The sequence below is a fragment of the Fusarium tjaetaba genome (assembly GCF_013396195.1).
Source record: "Fusarium tjaetaba strain NRRL 66243 chromosome Unknown NRRL66243_c0000124, whole genome shotgun sequence".
NCBI classification, from domain to species: Eukaryota; Fungi; Ascomycota; class Sordariomycetes; order Hypocreales; family Nectriaceae; genus Fusarium; species Fusarium tjaetaba.
In genome coordinates, this window is record NW_023501320.1 from 78604 (window position 1) to 102652 (window position 24049).

Genomic DNA, 24049 nt, shown 5'->3' on the forward strand with positions numbered 1-24049 from the left:
TGAGATTGACCCCTCTGCATGTTTATACCCGCCGTATAAATACCTGTCTCTAGCCAGGTAACTTTCGATAAAGCTAGCCCTCATGAGCTCTATCTACCCGCCGTCCTCTATCGACTCTTGAGCTCCAAACGTTTCCGATCGACGACAACTATACCACAACAATATGACGCCTGCGCGCGGCAGAACAAAAGCACGCTTCTGGGCAGGGGATGAGGAGATGGCCAATAAGAAAGACGACGACCTTCACCTCCCAGGGCATCGCTATCATAACTCGGGATCTGGTCCTCAATGGCAGGCTACGCCGCGTGCTCCCCGCCGTAGCTCCGTCGGTCGCCTTATTTCATACCTAGTCTTGATATCGATCGTCTTCTTCATAATATACAATTTCATATCGTCCCCCGATAGCTCGACCGATGCGGCATCAGAGAGGTCTGCGCCGGGGCGCAAACAAGGACAGGACAAGGTCCACCATAGGGGACCCCTCAAATTCCCAGAGCTCGCAGAGACGTTGCGCAACATTCAAGGGACCGGCGGCGCTTACGAGAGGAACAAGAACATTCTATTCGCTGCCTCCAGCATCAACAGCGCCTCTACTCTTCTGCCAATGGCTTGCCAGATGTCGGCGCAAGAAAAGAACCACGTTCATTTTGCGCTTATGAGTAGGGAAGAGATCCCCATCAAGGAGCTCCTCGAGATAAACGGCATCGACAAGAGCGACAAAAGCTGCAAGATATATGTACACGGTATGGGCTTCTGTCCAATGCTGTCGGTCCTGTTTTCTAATTGTGTGTGTAGATGCCCGCACTGACTATGCTTCCACGTCTTCCGAGTTGAGGCTGAAACTCGCTGCTATCCGTGCATTCTGTAAGCTCCAATTCGTACCAGCCTGTTACACATTTGTCTAACAAAATGGTGTCAAGTCTATATTGAAAACTTCATGCATCCTCAAGCAATTATTGTTGATTCTACTCAGAAGGAAGAAGATTACTTCCTCCAAGCCATACGGGATCAGATCACTGGGACGAGGTCTGCTCTTATAGAGCTACCAGAAAAGCCAGAAACTCGTCTTGCGTGGATTTCCAAGCTTGATGCCTCAGCATTGGCTGGTGAGTAGCTCTCCCTTCTTCTCATTACCTTGTATACTCACTGACTGTTATCAGCCTGGAACAAGGTGCATTTCGACATATTAGTCCAGGCACCTCCCGTTGGTACAGCCAATCTACAAAGACTCCTCACCTCGCTGCGCAAGGCCGATAAGAGTGCCCTCTCGGTTCCCCAGCTTACAGTCGAGATGCCTCCGGTTGTGGAAAAGCCATTGGAGAACTTCTTGTCTGGTTTCCATTGGCCTTCCAAGGCTTCTGGTCAGCTCCCTCAATCGCAGATGCTCTCTCTTCGTCATCGAATATCATCACGGAAAATGGATGAGGAGGAGAGCTCAGTCCGATTTCTAGAATCGTTCTGGCCAAGCAAGCCCTCGCACAACCATGTGCTTGTCTTGGCAGCTCACACTGAGGTCTCACCTCAATTTTTCAATTGTACGTGATCTTCTATGCTTGGACCAGGCAACACTGACATAGCCAGATGTGAAATACACCCTTCTTCACAGCCTATACTCACACTCTTCCATTCTTCAGGACTGGAATGAGAACATCATGGGCATCAGTTTTCACTCTCCCAGCACTCTTCTTGATGATACAACACCTCTATCAGTCCCGCCAGCTGAGGACGCGGACGAAAAGAGCGGTTCAAGTCCCTTCTTTTGGCAGGCCCCAACTAGCGATGCTGTTCTATTCATGGGAGACAAGTGGGTTGAGCTGCATGGCTATGTGTCACGCATTTTAGAAAAGCAACAAACAGGAACAGAGACGCCAGCCTTCTTAGCCAAGAAGAGCACAAGCAAGAAACATCCGGCCTGGTTAGAGTATGTACTTCAGCTATCACAGCTTCGGGGGTATGTGACTCTGTACCCGAGGCCGGAAACGGCGAGCACTATCTTGGGGGCACACAGTGACCTTCCCAACACTCCAGAGGAGTACTTGGGCGAAGGCGATGAAAACGATAAGACCGGAGAGGCAGACAGTGCAACGTCAAAGTTTGACCCAGCATCCCCAGTCGATATGCTAACAACATTACCTCGTGAAGGTGACCTACTGGCATTAGGTGACTTGCCACTCATTTCATGGAATGGCAAATCAACATCACTCGCAGAGCTTGAAACGACCTCAATAGAGCTTACAAAACAATTCCGTCAAGAGGTTGGCGGGTGTCCACCGAGAGCCATAAACGATGAGGACGAGTTTGGGCAGCCGAGGCGCAACAAAGACGCCAGTGATCTCTTTTGTAAAAACAAGGGCATTTCCAGTGCAGATACAGCGACTGAAGCCAAAGACGTCAAGGAAACAGCATAAGGAATTGCTAGTCACAGCCGAAGCCAAGATATGGACGGCTTTTCATTTTCACTATCTATTGTATGGGGTTTTGCATGGTTGGTACTGGAAGCTCAGGCGCTATTGAGTAACGAACATGTATTGATGCAATTTCAAGGGCTTTTTTGGGTACATATGTCAAGAATTAGACGATGATTGTTGTCGAACCTTGGCAATGACGAGCAGGATGAGACAGGTTCCTATGATTGAGACTGCTGTGAGACTGAAAACCTGTGTGATGTCAGTACATAATCACCACGTTTGTCACACATTGACCAACTCACCGCATGAGTCTTCCAGCCAATCTGTACAATAGCCGCCCGTTTGCTGTACTTGTTGACGGTTGCTACACAGAGCGTTAGTTTGGCGCATGTGCTACGGCTGTAGTAACACTCACTTATATAGTTACCCATTCCAGCAAGCAGAGTCAAGACCGAAAGTCCCCAGAATATCGTCCCGAGAGGCTTTGCCATTCTCAACTCCAACGGTGTGGCTTCGTTCTTTAAGTGGAACGAAAGTGTAATGGCTACCGAGACGATGGCCATATATATCGATAACCGAAGGTATGAGAGGAACGCTATGTACAAGTATAAGACTATGATATGAAAGAGACAGCGGAAGAGGATATGTACTTCTCTCATTGGCGCAGTGATCTCGCGCATCGCTGCTCTCGTTCTCTACTATCAATGGTCCAAAGATTGGCCAGTGAAAGAAAGGCCTATTCTCCTCCTCGCTAAAGACACAGCCTGTAAGCTACTCCATTCATAAATTTCTCTTGTACAACTTTCACATACTCAAGCTCACTGAACTCAATGGGTCGAGCTAGGTTGGTAATAGGCGCGCAGCAGGCATGGATAGTGAGGTCTTCATCATCGATATTCGCATCATGAGAAGCCATTTCAACGATATGATGAGCAAAGTAACAATTCGATAATAGAATCAGTCAGACTGACGCTGATTGATGTATCTAAAGCCCACGAGACGAATGTGAGCATGTGAGGTTGGGTGTTAGTAGACGAAGGTTGATGTGGTTGGTGGTTTCGGGGCTCGGCCGGGTACTCAATTTCGTACCGATTACCGGGCTTCACTTTCATGGCCCAACTTACCCTATAGCGGAATCCAAAATTCTATCATATTAGCACTAATGGCGTGACGTTTGAAGTTCTTCACTTGTTTGGAATGCCATCGATATTTGATTTCATCTAGATTCTATGATAGATAGATTCTGTTGAAGTATCCTTGCTATCACTGGTTTATCTATTTTTAGCTATATCGGAAAATCCAACTTGCCTCATGTCTAACTTAGAACATGCGTTATAACGCATGAATGTAGCATATATCACGTAAATCATAGTCTTCCTTTAGAAACCCCATACCTCATGCCATCTCTTCTCGTCAGTTCTCAACGGCCCATCAAGTCTTCCAAATCTTGCTGCCCGTCCCGTATTGGCCTCAGGAAGACACAGCCACTCTCTTACACAGTCTGGCACCTCCTCCTTCACATGGGCTATGCAGATTAGTGCTTGCTGGTCAGAAAGACCTGGGATCTTGACCTGACCAGACTTCGAGGCGTCACTCTCGATGATCTCTTCGCCTCGGTATGTTTTGGCCTCACCCTGTTCAAGGAACAGCGTGCACTTGTCTCGTACTGCATCATCCATGCCACTAAAAGCTTCATCAAGAACTACAATATCTGGGCTCTTGATCATGGATCTAACGAAGAGCGCGACACGCTGTGCGCTGAAAGACAGACCACCAAACATGTAATCATCCGCCCATGAGAGATTCTCGTGCGACACTGAAGAATAGCTTGGATGGAGTTCAGGGGCAAACCAGCGAAGAGCCGCCTCGACCTTCTCTTTGGTTTCGCTGTCTAGCTTCGGTCTCGCTCGAAATGTTTCTGACCAAGCATTCTCAATCACCTGGCGCACCGTCAAGTTCCGAGGCATGTGTTGATGAACTTCAGGACTCGAGTGTCCAATTCTGGACTGGATGTCCCAGAATGTAAGTGGCCGCTGGCCTTTACCAGGTTCAGGAAGACGAGATCGCCCGAATAGCTTGACGGGAAGGGAGTAAGACTGAGGATGATCCGAGCAGAGCAAAGACACTATGGTTGTTTTCCCTGAACCGTTGGGACCAAAAACTCCCCAACGCTCACCACGGCGAACTGTCCATATCAAACCGTCTTTAGAACCGTTAGTGGTTTGTTGGCTCCAGTTACCAAGTGCAATTTTCCCACGATACTGAACTTTGCAGCCATCCATCTCAACAAGGGGCTCTGCTTTGGGATTTATCGGCTCAAGCTCCTTGGATGATGCTTCCCCTAGGTTACCGGAGGCTTCCGTAGAAGCATTTGATGGCAGTACACGACCGATATCAACAAGTGAATGTAGCGGTAGCTTCTCATCTTCTGCAATTCCACCCTTTCGGACTCCACGGACGTACTTCTTAAGGCCGTCAAGAACTTCCTCCTTAGGCCCCATGGATCCCACTTGGCAGTCTGTTCTTAGATACACTAGGTGAGTGATCCAGTCAGGGACAGGATCCTGTGGTCGTGCACTAAGAACAAGACGCGGGCTTGCTTTCTCAGCCAGCGAGTGTAGTAATGGGCTTAAACCCGAGACTGTAGGCGGGTCTAACCCCATGAAAGGCTCATCAAGTAAGAGAACTTCAGGCTTGGTGAGAAGCGCACGAGCGATACGTGCCCTTCGACCTTGTCCGTTACTAAGAAACGAGACAGGAAGATCTAGCAGGGGCTCAAGCTTCAGGTCCTTGACGACTCGAGAAAGAAGATCCGGCGAGATAGTAGCCTCATCCTGGCTGGCTTCCGTCTGCAGGGGATTAAGCTCTGTGTTGCCCATGAGGAAATCCCTTAGTGAGAAATCCGTAATCTCCCGCCGCGACTCATATCGCGCGGAGAGATATGCACTCGTTGCAACACCACCACCGAGCCCTCCTCCAGTCTGCTCAGCATCGAAACCCACGTACTCAATTGCCTTTTGCGGTGTTCGTAACCGCTTGGGTACTTCCTCAGTGGAAAGGTAGGGATATGATCTCGCAATAGGCGGTTCGCAGAGAAATCTACCCCTCAAAGCCTGAAGAAACGTTGTCTTGCCAGACAGAGATGGGCCTACAATGCACCAATTTCGAGGTGAGTTTGATGTAGAAGCCAACTCGAAGCTCAAGTCATTAAAGAGAGGTGGGTTTGGACGTGATGATGCTGAATTTGGATGATGGCGATAGAATGTGCCATTGGCAATCCGAATGATCGGAGGACGAGTCGGAATTGGCCTCATGGTTATATGAGAGTGTCTCTGAATAGATAAAAATTCATTATCAATGTAAAAGAGAGAATCTTGTCTCAAAGCGAAGTCGGAATCTTTAAGTAAGTGACGATGTTTGCGTGGGTCTCTCTTATTGGGAAGAAGCTGGGGTCAGAGATACGTACCTTCTGCCGGACCTGCAGCTTGCTCCCCGGAGCCGGGAAAGGTACGTACCCTCAAAGTGCGGCAACGCCAGCGCAAGGCTGCCTTAACTTACGCTGGAGCTTTCATCATCAACCGCACGTTGAGCCTCCATCTATCAATCAAATCTACAACCCATCAACGTCGCATCATCTCCCCTGCGAAATCGGCCTTAAACTCACCAAAGTTCTGAATCTAACGACTTACATTTCTTGCAAGCAACAACCACATCCCTCAAAATGGTAAGCTTCAGCACCCATCCATCCTCTATATCCCAAGAGCTAACCCTTCTCTCCAAAGTCTCAAGCAATGCGTATCGTCCCCGGCAACTCCAACGCCCAGACCTACACTCACATCTCGCACACATCCTCCGCCCCCTCCGCCCCAGGCATCCACGATACTCTCCGCCACGGTGTCGGCGCATCCCCCTTCGACTCCAAGTCCACCCCCGCCTCTGCTCATCCCCTCGAAGCCCGCCTGAAGAACTGGGAGGCTACTCAGGAGGCTCTCAAGATGGAGACGCTTCGACGCACCTATGGCATGGCTGAGCCTATTCGACGTGGCATGGAGCTCAAGATTGTCCAGAACGGCGAGTGGCGGCCCATGGCCCTCGGCAATGGCCTCCCCAGCGTCCACGAGGATATTCTTAGGGGCCGTGATGCTACGATCACCTGGGAGGACGTCTTCACTGGCGACGAGACAAGAGCCGTTGCTGGATTCCACGATGAGATGGAAAAGAAGCTCAAGATCCAGTAAACAAGCCGGCTGGCTGTCTCAAAGGAAACGATGGCATAGCCATCTCCTTGTATACCATAATTACAATAACACTTTAGACAGGCTCAAGAAACTTAACGACCAAGATAACCAACGTCTGTTCTTCTGCTGAGAAGATGGATGAGACCATGCAATCGCAACATAAATGCTTTCTATACTGCTATGAATGCGCTGTGATTGATAACGCGTCGACAAATATGCCGAAGATGAAGAGGATTACACAACCAAAACACAACCAAACCCATAACTCAGAATACGCAATGATACGCCAATGTAGACTCCAGTGTCCCCGTCTCCCACACAGCAGAATCGTCATACGCTTCTGCTGATAAATACAATAAACCAAGGAAAAGCTTTAAGGAATGAATGAGTGTCACCCGAATGCTCATCAACTAACGTGAAGACTACGGTGGCTGAAAAGACCCCGCCGACTCAAAACGTTGAGTGAGTACATGAGAGTCTTTGGACCTCGCCCTTTTCGTGAGAGCAGGCGTTGAGCACAGGCAATCTGGAAGTTGCCTGTAGTAAAAAAAAGCGGCCTTCACTTATAAAATGATACAGCAATTGCTGTCCCGTGAACGTTGGCCATCACCACCGCTCGATGAAAGGTTCTTATTTCCCGCCTTGGGTTCTTCCTCATCAAGATCTTGTGGCCGAATACTCATATGTACAACATTGGGGCTCTCGGTTGAAAGTTGGTATTCTATGGGGTGGTTAGCAAATGATGCTCCTTGTCTCAGGTTGACGGCGAGCCTTACTTTTCAATGGCTCCTTATCATCGAGGAGCTTTCCGAAATGAATGAGTCTTATGCTGCTGGGACTTGCTGGTTTTGCCTCCCAATCACTTCGCCATTCGCGCAATATCAATTCTTTGAGGGTATAAACGCTGATACTGAAGGGATCCGGAAGGCCACTCTCCGTCTGGTCTGGGATATCCACGCTCCTCCGACTCAAGTACTTGGCATCAATCTTGTACGGATGTCGGCTTCCTGAAGTAAGGAGAAGGGTAATGTTGCAAACGGGTCCGTCGGAAGAGCCCCCTGAAATTTCTCTGATGTCGTCTACAGCAGGTCCGATTCCCAGATTCGAGTCTTGCTTAGTAGGCGGTGGAGGAGGAGCAGCTGTATCCTTCTCTTTTCCCTTCGATGAGGCTGTAGTAGTGGCTGCTGAGTTATCGGCGTTCTCGGATGTAGCTGGCGCAGCAGTAGACGGTGCTGGTTCAGTTAAAACGGTCTTATCGGCGGGTTCGGAGGCGTGATCGGCGGGCGCCTGCTCGGAGGATTGGGCAATGTTTTCCATGGCTACCGCATCGTTAGGCTGTTCGAGCCGTGAAGTTTCAACAGGCGCAGCCTTACCACCACTCATGGTGGAGTCCGCTGGAGCCGACATACTGGGTGAAGGGTGATGGCGGCGCGGTAAGGATGTGATCTGAGGTCACACCACGCAAGAAATGGAAGAACGCGAGAGGAAGAGCGGCGTAAACGAGTGGTTTGTTCGCTAGCAGTGCGATTTGATACGATCTGATGCGATTTGTGCGACTATTTGAAGATGTCGGATCAAAGATGGGTATGAAAATGAGGAATGCGAAAGTGGATGGAAATGGAAATGGAGATGTGGATGAATGTAGTCGGTATCCGTAGCGTGGCCAGGTCTCGGGAGCAAAAGTGAAAGACGTCAAGTTCGCTGGGAAGATGGCTAAGGATGGATCGCCCAGGCCGGGGGCCGCAAGACCGGGGGTGGGGCAGTGAATGGCCCGGAGTCTCGTCCACTCAGATAAAACGCTCAGACATAAAGCAGATGCAAATGCAACGCGACAACCAGGCAGGGCAGAGTTGAGGAACGCGGTTCTGCAGTACGTAGTATCAGTGAATCGCTTTGTGGTGTAGCGCTGTATGTACTCCGAGGCAAGCTGATGGGGAGACAGTGAATCAACAAGCGAAGCAAAACAAAGCAGCCAAGGAGCCCTGGCGGCCAGCGGCTGGAGCGTGGAGCCTGTGTGGAGTGAGGGACGGTGCAACAGAGTGGACTTCTCTTGTCCTTGGTGGTGTCGCTGTCGCTGGACGCTTTGCCTGACAGGGTACGGGGAACGAGGGGGGGCGCTTGGCTTGAGCTAGGTAGGTAGACGACTCCCTTGCAATTGTCGCAAACGATAAAGTGACAATGACGAGAAACAGGCAGAGCTGCAGACCGAGACAGGCAGGGAGACTCGGCAGTGAAAGGAGCCGCGCTGCTTTGTTTACAGCTGTTGTCGATCAGTTCGACCAAGCCGGATTCGAGGCACACAATTGATGGCAGAGATAACGAGGCCGTTGAGAATGCCGGCAAAGTCGGTTACGGGATAGACGATAAATCCTGAATGCGAGAAAGTAGCCTACTATACAGTACTCTGTAAGAGAGCCAAGATAGCCAAACAAGGTAAGTTCCAGCCCAGACCGAGGTGACGACACCAAATACAGTGCTGTATCCGTGATCCGTAAACTTAGTACTTGGCAGGCAGATGTTGGCGCTCACTGAGAAAAGTTCAGCGAATGAATTCGTGTCAGTCGGAGGTATTAGTTATTCAGTTATAAGAATGAATCGGATGGAAGGAAATCATTATGTGTTTGATCTCGTTTTGTTTGTGAACAAGACAATGAATGGCAAGACTCGTGATAAACAAAGTCAACGGAAGTGACTCGCCAAACAAATCTACCAGACGCAACCTACGGACGACTAACTTAGTGAGGTACCTACCTTAGGTAGGGAGGTGAGGTGAGGCAGTTGCCTTCAGTTCCGTTCGGTTAGGTTTACTGGTAAAATGTAAGGGAAGGTACCTGCCTGCTCTGGTGCTACCACCTTACAACCTGAGTCGGGCAGGTACATAAGCAGTAACAAAGTCAGTAAAACGCTAGGTACCTCAGCAAATGAATTCACTCAGAACATGACGCTTCTAGGTAAGAAAACCTGATAGTCTAATTTATCTCCCTTATAGAGATGAAGAGCCTATTCATTAAAGAATTTCATGTTTTTTCTCTTCTTTTTACATACAGTTGACAATCTGAACAAGATGTCGTGCTGTACGGAGTACACGGAGTTTATTCTCAGCGGGTGATAAGGTAAAAGCCACTGGAAGGTCAGGTAGAAAAGGTGGCGGCTACGGAAGCCGGCTGTGCCGCTTCCAGGCGACTTAGCCTATGGAGACCAAACAGAAAAGATGACCCAGCGGCGCAAGCCCTCTGTTTGGTACACTTACTGTATCTCGACTAATAAGAGAAAGCTATTGAATATGGGAAACTTCCAGTACTCATGACTACCTAGTAGGACAAACATGACGAACAACTTTCGTCCAATCTCTACCGGATGAATTATTTACGATAGTATTTCAGCGGCTCTTAGATGGATCACTCGTTTGGCTCTTCTGCTTACACTATTAGGCTGTTTTCATGAATCAGCGAGCCACTTACACGAAACGTATCGTATTCTACCTACCAACCAATCCAACATAAGCTGTAGCCAATAGTTGCATGTTCAGCACATCTAAGGGTCCTCAACTGGCATGCACCCCTCAAGATCTCATCACTGGTACAGTACGCCTCGGAGCTTGTTCCTGAATCCCCAAAGTTCCACCGAGAAAAAGGCACGAGAAAAAGGCACAAGGAACACCCTCTCCAACGGTCTAGTACGGCCGCTCACACACCGATACATCGGATATGTCCCGCACAAGACCATGCAATCGCCCACTTGCATACATTCAGAAGGTCCTTACAACTCATCAACGACATGTCGCTCCCCACTGTCTTTATAGACCAGACCAGGCCAGACCAGCAAGCCAAGTCTCAATCTAGCGTACTCCAGACTTCGCCTCAAAACCCCCTGGTCAGATGTGACCTCTCGGGGGAGGTTATGGGATACAATGGTAGGCTCTGCTAATGTGCTTTGCCCCAATTGGCATTTGGAATAAGGTTATCGGGCCAAGCCGAATCGAGTCTACGCCGTTCCCCGGAGCAGTCACCCGCAGATTCCTCCCTTCAAATCGAGAATGTGAGAAAGATGGGGTAACGAAGAAATTTGTAGATAGCCTCAGTGCTAAGAGCTAAGATTCTTCGAATGAATGTGACAAAGTATGCCTAGAGTATCATAAGTAGAGAAAAATTCAACTTTTATCATCAGTTGTAAATATGAAAATATGTAATAACTTCATACGAGTATGAAGCAACCCTTGGGCGTATCATGGAGCTGGACGCACCGCCAGACTGTACTCCCACAAAGTTCCATCACAAATTCCTGCCTAATACGGACATGCTTAAACGGCTTGGCTTCTGACTATGCCTCCCATCGCTAGTATACAAAGGTATCACTCACTTATAGCACTAACAAATCACCATTGCTGCCAGCACCCTGAGCTGGTTGAAGAACTGCTTGAGGTGCATGTGCGCTCACCACGTATCCCGTCGAGTGGCCATTACCTCCTCCAAAGACATCATCCCCTTGATCATGCATCGGTTGCATCTGCTGCTGCGTTCCGATACTTGAAAAGTAGGCATCTGCGTCGTTGACGGCTTGCGCGAGGTCCCCTTGACCATTGCCTGATGTCGGGTTTCGGCTTCTTGGATCAATATCTGTTGCCGCTCCGGCGTTGCCAAACATGCTTATGCTCTTTTGGCTGTCTGCAGCAACAAGAAGGTTTTGCTTCTGCAATGCGGGGGAGTCCTGGAGTTTACGAGGTCGAGCAGATCTAAACACAGTCTGCACCGGCTTCAAATAAACTGTTGCTAGAGTTCCCACGTTCAGACACATCTCCTCTAGCGTCGTCGCATCCAGTCTTTCTGACTCAGCAGTAATCGCTGGTTTCTCTCCCATCACGATCTGCTTCGCCGCATTCATATCTGTAGACAACAAGCGCCAGTACATATACGCTCGGTCTCGAAGATCAGGATTATCCGTCTCTTCAGTTGCCCACTTCAAAACCTTGGGGACCAATTCTTGACCCTTGGTAGGTCGCTGGATGAACAGTTTTACTGTAGCTGTGAGTAAGGCCAGCTGCACTTCGACAGGCTCCTCTGCGAACGAGTACAGGAAGTCCTCTAGCAAGGCGTCGCTGTTCTCAATCCGATCTGCGTATTGGCCAATGACCCAAACCATGGCTGCCTTGGCCTCCGGTTCATCCAGAGAATCCAGATGCTCGCAAAGAGTGCTGATGATGGATTCATATTGGTTGGGGTACTTTCGGAAGATGTTTCGGATAACCACCGTGGCTTCTTGCACAATATATGTGATCTTGGTTGCTACAAGCTCGAGGAGCAAGTTGATGCATCGTCGTGCAGCTGGCTCAATCTTAATTGCCAACTTACCGATAGCACGTACTGCCTTACGGACGAAGTGGACATCAATTTCAGTGGCGTATTCTCGCAATTCCGTCAAAACCTCATCGATGTTGTCCTCGTTGGCAAGCATGAAGATAAGTTCCAGCTTTGTAACCTTGACATAAATGGGATCGTTGTACTTGCAGAAAAAGACACGGATATCATTTCGGAGCACTTCCGGCCGTCGCTGGAGAATCAACAAAGCATTTCGCAGAGCGAGGTACTGAACCTCAGGACCCTTGGCGAGAAGTGTGACCAGGGGTGGTGAGAGCTTCCTGCAGAGAGCCGAGATTTGCTTCTGATCGGCGATGTAATTCATCAGATACAGAATCACCCGAATGCAGGTCAACACGACCGACGAATTAGAATGCGACAGTCGTGGTGATATTCGTTCCGCTAGGAGTATCGCTTCTCCGGATTCTTGTGGCACATAGGACATGAGAGCCTCTAGGATATATGTCTGACCCCATCTGTTGACACAAGATTAGCGACAATTACACAAATGTACTGTGATTGGTCTTACTCGGAGCAATCAGGGAGAATGGCCACCATCTTGGAGGCATTGCTATAGTCAATGGTAAGTTTGATGGCGTCACTGCGTTCCCAGATATCCATGAGTCCAGCCAGAGCGCTTGCAACAACTGTGGGGTTGTCATCCCGTAGCAATGAGTTCAAACGATCAATGAGGTCCGAGTTCTCTACCATATGTCGGTCATGGTCGTAAAGTTTGGCGACGCAGAAAGCAGCCGTCTTTCGCACATATGGGTCATTGTCCTTCAGCATATGCTTGACTATTGGGACAGTAGCCTCAACAAACTCTCTGACATGAATGTAGGACATTGTTCGGAGAGCCAGGGCCCGTACCAAAGGATTGTGGTCTTCCATATCCTATACTTTGTCAGTACTGCTCCTAGAGTGGTTTTCGGCAAACTGACATGTTCCAGTACAGGGATTGCCTTGACGGCAATCTCAGGTCTTATCCTTGCATAATTGACCAGAAACAAGAAACACCTATTTGACATAAGCTTCTGATCGAGTTCCGGATATCGAAATGCTCACATCTTCTTAATTTCCAAACTCTGGATACCCATACATCCAATGATGTCGGGGAATAGGGCAACCATGTCATTATTACTCATTGTCATATTTGCGACAATCTTCTTGAGAGCAATCTTCTTGCCTGTATAGGCCTTGTCTTTTTTCCCTCCACTGTTAAGCTCGAGGCGTAGCTCGGCAACTTTGCCCTGCATATTATTTAGTCTCGGGCCATCATAAAATGATTTTGGGGGCATATATGCGAGAAACATGGCGGCCATCACATGGTTCGCAGCGCTGCGACACCATGTATCGATAGTGACATTGAACAGGAAATATGATCTGATGCAACGAAGGCCTTCGCGCAACAAGGTCTGCGCAAAAGCAGGAGGGGATAAAGGAGACACAAAGTCGAGTTTCAGTGAAGTGGAGGCTCAAGGACTTATAAGACCTCAGGTCCTACGAGGCTGAGACATGATAGAAGGACGGGAAGGCTTACTCGAGCAAACAATTTGGAGTCCCCTCCACCGGCGGAGCTCGACATGGTGTTGTACTTGTATCCCAAATAAAGACTATATGGCGACAAGGACTGGGTTTCGGTAACGTTGAATGTGGAATAGTCGCCCTATGCCTGACAGCCCCTCACTTTGAGTTCTTCCAAGTATTTTCAGCCGTCTTTTCGATATTCACAACCTAATTGGGCGGGGATGCGTTGCCCAGCGCAAAGAAAGTCGTAGAGGGTGGATGGTGGATGGCAGATGGGAGGGGATGGTCACATGTGCGCCAGATGCCAAACGGTTGTAAGGCGATGTGATGTCGCTTCTCGATCGTGGATTATCGTTACGAGGCTTCTTCGGACTCGAGGAAGAAGATGAATCGCTGGTTTCCTCGGATTTCGTTTGCGACTTGTATGTGATCGTATTTTGAACATTCACGTCTCGAATCGGCGGCGTCGGAGTTGGGAAAGGGGATCACTAGACTCGAGTAATGTAAGCCAAATAGGTGCTGATAAGATAGTGGGTGAGTGGGTTGCAATTAAGCCGAAATTGCAGCTGCCACAGCTACGCCACATGTAGAATATGCCACCCGCTATGGGGGTGGGCTACAGTCATCAACTTAACCCAATCAATCCACGTCAACGTTGCCGCCACGAGCTTCCAACATCAACTATTAAACATCCTTGCCTGCCAACTTCAATCCGATACCTTCAATCTCTATCAACGACTTTCGATAGCACGAGCGATATACCATGGCTGGCCCATCTGCCTCCCCTATCTGGGTCTCTCAACTCGAGAGCCCTCCTACTGCCAAGTCCAAGCAATCTGGTGTTCAGGATCCTCCTGGCTTCAGCTCCGGAGCAACCGTCACCAACTCCAAGGCACGCAAATTCTCTATCGCGCGATCGAATAACAATCAAAGACTAACACAGCAAGCAGAAGAGCAAGGATGCTGTCAAGGTTCAGCCCCGCAAGCCCCCGACTACCGCCGAGATGGAAACCTTGAAGCTCAAGAAGGCCTGGGAAGTCGCGTTGGCTCCTGTTAAAGGTCTTCCCATGACCGCCATCATGATGTACATGTCGGGCAACTCTCTCCAGATCTTCAGTATCATGATGGTCTTTATGGCATTCAAGAACCCCTTGATGGGCTTGATGAACACGAACCAGGCCTTCGAACGCTTCCAGTCAGAGTCTCTTTCTTCCCAGTTGTTGCAGGTCAAGTTTGTGTATGTGGTATGCCAGCTGGTTGCGCTTGGTGTCGGAATCTGGAAGATCAATGCCATGGGTCTATTACCGTAAGGATTTATCTCCGTATGCATCATTCTTACACTACTGACACTGTCTAGAACAACACGATCCGACTGGCTGATGTGGGAGGCGCAAAGAGAGCCTCTTGAGTTCGCTGTGGCAGCTTTATAACCTGTCTATTGATACGATAAATGACTAGATAATTGATCGGAGTTGCATAACTATGCTGCATTCATTGCTTCTCGCTTTGCCTTAGCTGCCCTCCATTGCATGCCTTTCTTGTCAACAAGTCTCAAAGCCGGGATCATGGCCAAGTTTAGCAAAGCAAGAAACGTGAAACACCACCCTCTACCCATTCCTGCGATCATGTGGTCAATGGCGGCCGTCGCTGCAGCTCCAAACATACATCGCACAAGGTTGTTAGCCGCAGTTGCAGTAGCTGGAGCATGTGGGTTAAGATCAACAATGAGGGTATTGAGAACACTGAATGAGGTTGGAACAAACATGCCGATAAGGAAGACAAGGAACAATGGGACAGCAACTGAAGTTTCAACTTGCAAAGCCCATCCATACCCTATGAGTGTCGCGATACCAGCGAGGAGCGTCGGATAGACCGGCTGGATTCGCGCAGTCTCGATTGGGAACTTGCCCAAATCATCTCCCCGTTTAAGATTGATGGTGAAGCCAATCTTTTTTGCAATTCGTCGATAGTTCCAGTCCAAGACGTATCCTTGACCGACAACGGCCAACGCGCAGCCAAATCCATAAGGCAAATAGCAAAGACCAACCTGAAGATCGTTATAGCCGTACGTCTCTTTGAAGAGTGTTGATAGGGTAGCCGCCACTAAGATGAACGCAAGATAAATGACTGCATTAATACACAGAATAATGGCCATTTCTTTCTCAAAGACGATGTAAAGCGTCTTCAATGGGTTGGGAAACTTCAACTTCTGCTTCGGAGTATTCTGGCTTGTAACATCTCCTCGGCTGCTGTAGAGATCAAGTAGTGACCTGTTCCATTTCGGTGGTGCTATTGAGCCATTGCCAACGACTTTACGGCACGTCTCGGGAGCAGAGAGGATAAAGGGGACCATCCAGACACCAGAAAAGATGGCACAAAACCAGAAGATGGCTGGCCATCCAAGGTACTGGCTCAGAATACCACCCAGGACTGGTCCGAGAGCAGGTCCAACATTGATTCCGGCTCCAACAATGCCCATGTATTTTCCTCTTTCAGCTGTTGAGGAAATATCAGCTACCACAGCAAAACCAAGAGCGAGAGTTCCGCTACTGCCGGCACTCTGAACACAACGAAGGATCAGTAGCGCAACAAAGTTACGTTGCAGGGCCAAACCAATGTTTGCACATATATAAATCAGGAAGGCCAGTATATAGGCAGGTCGACGCCCGGCCATGTCACCGAAGTCGCCAAATATCGTTGGGGAAAGTCCCTGAAATATCATATACGACGTCAAGGTGAGGTTGACAAGTGACACAGATATGTTCAAATCTTGGGCTATAGGGGGAATAGCGGGGAAATATATGTTGGCCGTCATAGGTGAGACGAAGCTGGCTGCAGTGACCAAAGCTAGAATCCATCTTTTTGTGTTCTTTGAGAAAACGCTGTATGCTGGACCGCTTGACACTCTGGTCATGCTCTCGGGGTCACCCATTATCGTCTCGTCAGCTTGAGTTGCTGATACATTATGTGGCGGTCTGCCAAGTTTCTCGGTATTGTGGTTATCGAGGCCCTCAGGGGTCTCCGACTCGGTGCTCTGTATGCTGATATCGTCGTGGTCATGTCTCGGAGGGGTTTCGGTATTGGAAGAGGACTGATTTTGGCTTCTCTCTTTCATCTTCGCTGACCAGAAGGATAGAATATACAACAAACATGATGAGACAGTCGCCGAGAACTGGAAGACAAGTCTTTTAATACTACCTAACAATTTGCCCGCGATCGGAGAACATTCTCCATCGGTGATAGAATTTTATTTCCGGTACTCTTGGCTTCTATTCCCGTAAAAAACCGGTCAAAGTTGGGTTCACCGTCACGGGCGGCCCGGCGTGTCCCCACTTTATGCCGAGCTCCTCTCCGGTCCACCTCCCGAAGAGAGTCTCATACTCAATTTCGTTGGCCTCGCCGTTAAATCAAGAAAGCTTTGATCGTAAAGGGTACCCAAGGCCTTCATACACGGACTGATATCTTCATAGTTATGGAGTATCATCCAGTCTTTCGGAGGTTGAATCGAGTCAAGCTGATCTGCCCATCGCGCACCTTGAATGTGTGGAAGTTGAGAGATGATCATTGATAAGAGGATCACGAAGAGTGGAGGATTAGAGGGTCACTGTAAGTTTTGACTGATTGCAAATCATTGTACTCCGTAAAATAGCCTAGAATGGTAAAGAGGTTGCATCACAGCTGAAGCATGGTTTCTTCGGCATTCGAGCTTGAGCTCGATGACTAAGCCACGTGGAGCTTTCTTCGAAGTGCGTCAGAGCTTCATACCAATGCAGCCATGGTGTCTACAACAACCCTGGACCGTTATTGATGAGAGAGCTTGACTTGAATGCTCAGACAAAGCTGGAATCACTCGGCCATAAAGCACATAAGTGGATAAACTCGGGTTCACCAACGGCTCATCCTTTCAGCGAAAACCTTCGTCCTGGACCAATTCGCAGTACACGCCATGGATGTCACGGTCACTTTCAATGAGCTCCTGCGGGAACGAAATGCGCCGGAAACAAGAAAACGTGTCACATTGGATGCTATCGATGGTTTCTTAAAGGAGGCATATAGGATTGTAAGCCATACGCTTCGGTTCGTCCTCACTCCCAAAGCTGACTAGTATCTCTAGAATTCGCATATTACCAGCCTACATCGAGAGCTTCAAGATGTTCGACAAGCTTATTTATCGACTGCGCAGCCACGAAAAACACATAACCGAGCCGCAAAAGAACAAGCTCGTGTGCTTACGGATCGAGACCGAGAAGAAGTTGACGCCAATGCGAAACAGATGATTCGGGAGTTGAATGCTGGCATTCGTGCTCTCGACGAGGCTGAACAGTTAAGGCGTGAAACTGAATCAGCTATAATCCGAAAGAAATTTGGAGGCCTAGGAGCTTTTGGAGCATGGGCTTCAGGCGGTATAATCAGCAGCAAAACAGAAGAGCATGCAGAAGCTGAAGCCAAGGCGCGAGATTTGGGAATTCATCGAGACAGTATTCTCTGGTTTTTACGGCAACGACTCGAGCTATGCTGTCGAACGCAACAAGAAATGATGGAAACACGTCTAAAGCGCGAGCTGGAGAAGAACCGCAGCATGCTTTCAAGATCAGGCGCCACCATTGCTGGAGATTTCGCGGAATTTCCTCCATCTGCCCGACGAAACTCCCAAACAGCTCCTGCTGCACCGATCCCTATGTCCGAAGACGGTCAGTTCCCGAGCCAGGGGTTGACAGAGGAACAGATCCAGATGTTTGAGCAAGGGAACCAAGACATGATGAAGCATTTCGAGAATAGTTTGGACAAAGTCAGGTACGTGTCATATGTCCTCTCGATCTCCATCGGCACACCTTTGCCTGGTTGTATCTACACTAGAGTTCCAAGCGCAAGCGCCACCCCATGGGGAAGGGAAGTTTATTCATGCATATGAGCTAACACTCGTACGACAGAACTGCAGAGAAATCGTTACTAGAAATAGCTGAGCTGCAGTCACTTCTCGTTAACAACCTTGCCACACAGTCAGCGCATATAGATCAACTGGTAGCAGACTCATTTGCAACCACGGAAAACGTGGGCGGTGGTAATAAGGAATTAAAAAAGGCGACACAGCGGGCAAGTCCAGCAAAGTATACATTCTTTGCGGCAAGTGGGCTCTGCGCTTTCCTTGTGCTTTGGGATCTGGTATTTTGAGTTGGCAAAGGAATAAAAGGGTGTGCAGACATACTGTCACCTAGGCATTACTAGCTGGGAGGGTGCGGGAGCCGCCACCAACTATATTATATCTCTGTGCTATATACTAAGCAAATAGTCGAAGACGGAGCACATATACGTGCCTTGTTATGTTCGTCTTCGTAGTGCCCAATGAGCTCATGTGAAATGCTTGGCCGGAAGACAAACACCACTTTGAATCGGAGCATATCCTCACTTCAGACTGAGCTGATTTTGGCTGTGAAGAGTGAGACCACGGGCTTGTCACTGTATAGACCAGTAAAACAGGCGACCGAAGCAATGAAGGAGTTTTGCAATGATAACGTAAACTTTGATGTATTCCTTATTGATAACCCCATATGAGCAAGGACCCAAAGATAAATATATGTATGGCTGGTCAGATGCAAAGGCCATGTATGAGTCTCAAGATAATGAACGGAATTTCCTTGTGGTATCGATTTCAAACTACAATATGTTGGCCGTCGTACTTGAGTGGTACTCTGCATAATATGGACGTGGCAATCCTGGCGACATCAGGAGATTTCATCTCACACCGGCAATCTTTCATAGTATCTAAGATTCAAATTAGACCTATTTCCTCATTGAATCATTTGGCCTCGCCTTTCAGCTCTGGCAAGATCAAACATTCGATAATGCAAAGACATACGATGCAGAATGTTCTGTCACCCAATAACGCTGGCGGGTAAACCGGGCCCAACGCCGGGACCCTCAAAGCCTAACTACTAAAGATTCAGGGGCAATTCAAGATTTACAGTAGATGTAGATTTCAGTGGGAGATGAACCTCGCATAGACATCGCAAAGACCATTCCAATTTACAGAGTCAGTCATACGACTAATCAAATCCATCATGTTACGTTTTAGCCGGGCGAAGTCGGAGGCACGCATGTAATAGGGCGCTGACGCTGGACCAGCTATTACCCAACGGTGCATTCTAAAGCCTCGTGATGTTTTGTCTAAGATTTTTTACTTCCCCGTGACAGGACGGTAACGGGGCGTCCGGGGCCGCGAGAGCCACCCGGTACTGTACCGGCAATGCATGCGTGCTGTAACTTGTCTAAAATGGTAGGGAAGTGAATCGAAGGGGTCTGGAAGAATGAACCGGGTTCCTTTTTTCTGGGGAATGGATCCATTTGGAGTCTTGGGCTTGGTTAGTACGTAGGGGAGGGGTTCGGGGAAGAAACTGAAGAGACTTTGATGCAAAATGTCGATTGGTCATGAAACTTGGATTTACATGTTACGGTATGGTAAGTTATGGAACGGTGAGCCTGTGAGGACTAATTAGAGTTATCATCCGTAATGTGAGATGAGATATTTGAGATCAGATTCAAACATGTGAGCTCAAGGGACCACAGGTCAGACCACAAGTGAACCATATGGGAGAAACTTGATATCAGTTTCAAAGGTTTACAGATTCTCTCCGCAAAAATCAAACATGGGATCAGTTACTCGAACGGATAAAGACAGCACTACGTCAGCCTAGCCCCGTAATCTAAATCCACCGTCACCCATGCCAAGTCAAGCAACAAAATGTACGAAAGAGTACATACCTCGGTGAGGTTACGGTTGCTGGTCGGTCAGCTCCATTACGCGCGTGACGTTAGATTGTAAGAAGCCGAGGTGACGCTCACAGGCCTAGGTATCGGTAGGTGATTACAACGGGGAGCTCTGATATTGACGTGATGGAGGATGGAGCTTCACAAGCTTTTTCACAAGCTCGGGAAGTGATTTCGGTATACCTGTTTGAGGACAAAGCATAAAAGATTAGATTGTCGCAATCCAAGGAGGAGATAACCGTAGTTATTGAAATTCTGCAGCGAGCATAATTTAAAGGCCCGATCACTACTTTCTACAACTGACGATTTCATTGTCAACTGTTTCACGATCTCTGCGCAAGTTCGACAGCTGTACTGCCGCAAATTCAATCCAATCGCAGATTCGTGCTGCGTCTCAATTTGAACCGCGCAAGCTTTCGAGTCCGACCGTCACAGACCATTATTCTTCGACTGTTATCCTCGTCTGCTAAGGCATCGAATACCAAGCCTGTTTATATACGAAACAGCTTCAAACAGACCAGCTACACGTTGGGATCGTCTGAGAAAAGACGACAGAACTCCAGGAACCACAAAGGTACAACAGCTTCAAGGGTGAGTTGTCAATTTCTTCACAAACGCAAGAGGAAGTTTCCTACGTTTGCCTGCCCTTGGTCCGTTAGGCCTGTCCCTGTTGGGGTCGCGCGAGTTGAGCTCGAGTCTCAGTCAATCACAGGCGCACCCCTGGGGAGAAACACAAGCACAAGTACAGTCACAAGCGGTTTGCGGTTCTGTTCTGTACCTGTATGGTACTGAACCTACCAAACCTTCCCTTCTACCCATGCAACGATAGCATCAACAAGCAGCAAAAGAGCCCACCGCGAAAGTTGTCCGGTGAGCTCAGCCCACCTTCTACCTCTGTTTGGCATCGGGCGGCATGCCCCTTCCCCCGAGAGCTCCAGTGGTCCGGAATAACGGCGCCCTATTTGCCCGCCTGCAGCGAAGTAGCTGGGGGTACATGACCAATTGCATCAGGCCAGAATCTGGTTTACGCAACAGTCATAGCCATGGGGCCGTGTGGATATTCAGTGCTTTTGCCCAGACAGAGACCACTGAGTTCTTGAGATAAGAATCGTTGGGCTCTCTAAGGGACAAGCAAGTACCTCGCAGCAATGACAGTCTCGAGTCCCGAGTCTCTTACACGGGAAGAGTGTTGAGAGACGTTTCGGAGGCGAATTGAAACATTTCCTCGTCAATTTATTGCCCAAAACAGTTCTGTTATTAATAACTGGCGTTCCGTAACTTACTGACAAAAGTTGCTGTTAGGTACCTTTTTTTGTTTTCCCCAAAGACGCACACTCCTACAGGGGCCTCTCACCTCAGTTCACCTGGGCTCAGGCTCTGTCACATTCACCCACAAGTCCAGTCCACCGACCTCAACTTTAAGAGACACACCCCCCTGGTTCCACCCAGACCACCGGACACGGCGCCGCAGGACCCCAAAGGCCCCCTCTTCCTTACTTCCTTACCCCCCTAAATCGCAAATCCTCAGGGCCGCAGCCCACTATGACACCGTCACTGAGTACACCCCGTCAGACTCAGTCTGGCAGCAGCACCTCAAGCTCAAGCTCGACTGATAATAAAACGGCACCGACCTCTTCTTCATCTTCCTCCATCTCTCGTCTCAACTCCATCGTTCGTCACATCTCGCCCAAAATGGTTTCTACTACAAATTTCCCTGCCGAAGTCGTGCCCCAGGCTCCTGAAGACCCTCTCTTTGGTCTTGCACGAGCTTACAAGGCCGACAACAGCCCCAACAAGATCGATCTTGTAAGTAGAAGCCTTCCAACACAACCTTTTTATCCGAAGGTTCTCCAAACTACGATTGCTCTTGCTAACCTGTACTTTCTCGTTGCTTAGGGTATCGGTGCTTACAGAGACGAGAACGCAAAGCCCTGGGTGTTGCCGGTCGTTAAGAAGGTATGATGCTCTTGTACACCTCGCTGCGCTTCCCCCTTCACGGCATTGCCGGCCATCTTCCCCTCAGTCGCATAACCTTTCAAACCTCAAGACCCCAGATCGCATTCACTTGCATTGCGCTCCACGAACGCATTGCTCTTCAGGCGTTCCCCTGCCCGGATGACGCTTCCGAAGCGGATCCGTTCAAGCTCCAGTCTGCCTCATAACCCTCCCATCATTGCGATTTTCGGGTCATGGGGTCAGCAGCTTTCTACCATGCGCTGCCTGGATCCTTCTCATGCAAATATGCGTCACAACATGCCCCAACTGCCCCGCCGCCACGACCTGCGTGCAAAACTTGAGTCTTGGAATTTGAGCTAACCCCACGTGCGTCACAGGCTGATGAGATCCTCCGAAACGACCCTGAGCTCAACCACGAGTATGCCCCGATCGCGGGTATTGCCAGTTTCACATCCAAGGCCGCCGAGCTGGTCTTTGGCGCTGACTCCGCCGCCATCTCAGAGAAGCGCTCGACGACATTGCAGACAATCTCTGGTACCGGTGCCGTGCACTTGGGCGCTCTCTTCCTAGCCAGGTTCTACAAGGGCAACCACACTGTCTACCTGTCAAATCCCACCTGGGCGAACCACCACCAGATCTTCAAGAACGTCGGCCACTCAATTGATACCTACCCTTACTTCCACAAGGAGACCAAGGGTCTTGATTTCGAGGGCTTCAAGCAGACTCTCAAGTCTGCTCCTGAGGGATCTGTCTTCGTTCTTCATGCTTGCGCACACAACCCCACTGGCGTTGACCCTACCCAAGAGCAATGGACTGAGATTGCTGCTCTCATGAAGGAGCGAAACCACTTCCCCTTCTTCGATACTGCTTACCAAGGTTTTGCCTCTGGTGATCTCGTCCGCGATGCCTGGGCTATCCGATACTTTGTCGAGCAGGGCTTCGAGCTTGTTGTTGCCCAGAGTTTCGCCAAGAACTTTGGTCTCTACGGCGAGCGTGCCGGCTGCTTCCACGCCGTTACCGCCCCCGCCGGTGATGCCTCAAACACTATCACCCGTATCGGCTCCCAATTAGCTATTCTCCAGCGCTCCGAGATTTCCAACCCTCCTTTGTACGGTGCTCGCATCGTTAGCACTGTTCTCAACGATCGCGACCTCTTCGCCGAGTGGGAAGAGAACTTGCGCACAATGTCAGGCCGCATCATCAGCATGCGCGATACTCTACGAGCCAAGCTTGAGGAGCTCCAGACCCCTGGTGCCTGGAACCACATCACGGATCAGATCGGCATGTTCAGTTTCACTGGTCTTAGCGAGTCACAAGTGATGAAGCTCCGAGAAGAATTCCACATTTACATGACCAAGAATGGTCGTATCAGCATGGCTGGCCTTAATGACAACAATGTCGACTACTTTGCCAAGGCTGTTGACAAGGTAGTAAGAGAGTCTGCTTAGATCTGTATAGATTGCGGTAGAAGTTGAGTGTTTGAGATGTTGTATGAAACTCATGGTATGTGGTCGAATACAAGACCCTGGAAGAAACTCGGCGTTGGGATTACAGCTTTACCATTATTATCGCACCTATCATGAAGGGGACTCTGCAAAAAGCACTGGACTATCCTTGTTTATGCATGCTGTTGACAGCTTTTAATATACCTTGACTGCAAGCCAATGCATTTGCATACTCAACTACTTGGTTCTATCTATGTTTCTATAAGTGATGTCGTGTGATGAAGATGCAGTAGGACAGAGCTCAAGATAGCGTACTTTCTATGGTTATCATGGATCGAGGGTGCTATCTTGGCGTA

At 49.1% G+C, this 24049-nt stretch overlaps 10 protein-coding genes across 10 annotated transcripts; 5 read left to right on the plus strand and 5 right to left on the minus strand.

Moving 5' to 3' along the window:
• Nucleotides 1–163: 163 nt before the first annotated feature.
• On the plus strand, nt 164–2408 carry FTJAE_6406 (uncharacterized protein; the record flags this gene model as incomplete). Its single annotated transcript, XM_037353015.1, has 6 exons — nt 164–743; nt 796–864; nt 921–1106; nt 1161–1535; nt 1582–1951; nt 2009–2408. The coding sequence occupies 6 exons, from the start codon at nt 164–166 to the stop codon at nt 2406–2408; spliced, it is 1980 nt and encodes a 659-aa protein (XP_037206517.1).
• A 156-nt stretch (nt 2409–2564) lies between these two features.
• FTJAE_6407 (uncharacterized protein) lies at nt 2565–3324 on the minus strand (the record flags this gene model as incomplete). The annotated part of the gene is made up of 5 exons (XM_037353016.1): nt 2565–2657; nt 2711–2772; nt 2824–3003; nt 3059–3172; nt 3231–3324. 5 exons carry the CDS (start codon nt 3322–3324, stop codon nt 2565–2567), a joined length of 543 nt encoding a protein of 180 aa, XP_037206518.1.
• A 463-nt stretch (nt 3325–3787) lies between these two features.
• FTJAE_6408 (mitochondrial repair protein) lies at nt 3788–5722 on the minus strand (the record flags this gene model as incomplete). The annotated part of the gene is made up of 1 exon (XM_037353017.1): nt 3788–5722. The coding sequence occupies one exon, from the start codon at nt 5720–5722 to the stop codon at nt 3788–3790; it is 1935 nt and encodes a 644-aa protein (XP_037206519.1).
• A 477-nt stretch (nt 5723–6199) lies between these two features.
• FTJAE_6409 (proteasome maturation factor) lies at nt 6200–6646 on the plus strand (the record flags this gene model as incomplete). Its single annotated transcript, XM_037353018.1, has 1 exon — nt 6200–6646. One exon carries the CDS (start codon nt 6200–6202, stop codon nt 6644–6646), a length of 447 nt encoding a protein of 148 aa, XP_037206520.1.
• Nucleotides 6647–7209: 563 nt separating this feature from the next.
• On the minus strand, nt 7210–8053 carry FTJAE_6410 (uncharacterized protein; the record flags this gene model as incomplete). Its single annotated transcript, XM_037353020.1, has 2 exons — nt 7210–7367; nt 7423–8053. The coding sequence occupies 2 exons, from the start codon at nt 8051–8053 to the stop codon at nt 7210–7212; spliced, it is 789 nt and encodes a 262-aa protein (XP_037206521.1).
• A 2952-nt stretch (nt 8054–11005) lies between these two features.
• FTJAE_6411 (ap-2 complex subunit beta) lies at nt 11006–13585 on the minus strand (the record flags this gene model as incomplete). Its single annotated transcript, XM_037353021.1, has 5 exons — nt 11006–12476; nt 12530–12894; nt 12942–13017; nt 13066–13250; nt 13541–13585. 5 exons carry the CDS (start codon nt 13583–13585, stop codon nt 11006–11008), a joined length of 2142 nt encoding a protein of 713 aa, XP_037206522.1.
• A 705-nt stretch (nt 13586–14290) lies between these two features.
• Nucleotides 14291–14957, plus strand: FTJAE_6412 (uncharacterized protein; the record flags this gene model as incomplete). The annotated part of the gene is made up of 3 exons (XM_037353022.1): nt 14291–14404; nt 14478–14833; nt 14885–14957. The coding sequence occupies 3 exons, from the start codon at nt 14291–14293 to the stop codon at nt 14955–14957; spliced, it is 543 nt and encodes a 180-aa protein (XP_037206523.1).
• Nucleotides 14958–15007: 50 nt separating this feature from the next.
• On the minus strand, nt 15008–16642 carry FTJAE_6413 (quinidine resistance 1; the record flags this gene model as incomplete). The annotated part of the gene is made up of 1 exon (XM_037353023.1): nt 15008–16642. One exon carries the CDS (start codon nt 16640–16642, stop codon nt 15008–15010), a length of 1635 nt encoding a protein of 544 aa, XP_037206524.1.
• Nucleotides 16643–17473: 831 nt separating this feature from the next.
• Nucleotides 17474–18699, plus strand: FTJAE_6414 (syntaxin 18; the record flags this gene model as incomplete). The annotated part of the gene is made up of 3 exons (XM_037353024.1): nt 17474–17587; nt 17642–18321; nt 18459–18699. The coding sequence occupies 3 exons, from the start codon at nt 17474–17476 to the stop codon at nt 18697–18699; spliced, it is 1035 nt and encodes a 344-aa protein (XP_037206525.1).
• A 3285-nt stretch (nt 18700–21984) lies between these two features.
• On the plus strand, nt 21985–23696 carry FTJAE_6415 (aspartate aminotransferase; the record flags this gene model as incomplete). The annotated part of the gene is made up of 3 exons (XM_037353025.1): nt 21985–22098; nt 22189–22248; nt 22626–23696. The coding sequence occupies 3 exons, from the start codon at nt 21985–21987 to the stop codon at nt 23694–23696; spliced, it is 1245 nt and encodes a 414-aa protein (XP_037206526.1).
• Between the last annotated feature and the right edge of the window lie 353 nt (nt 23697–24049).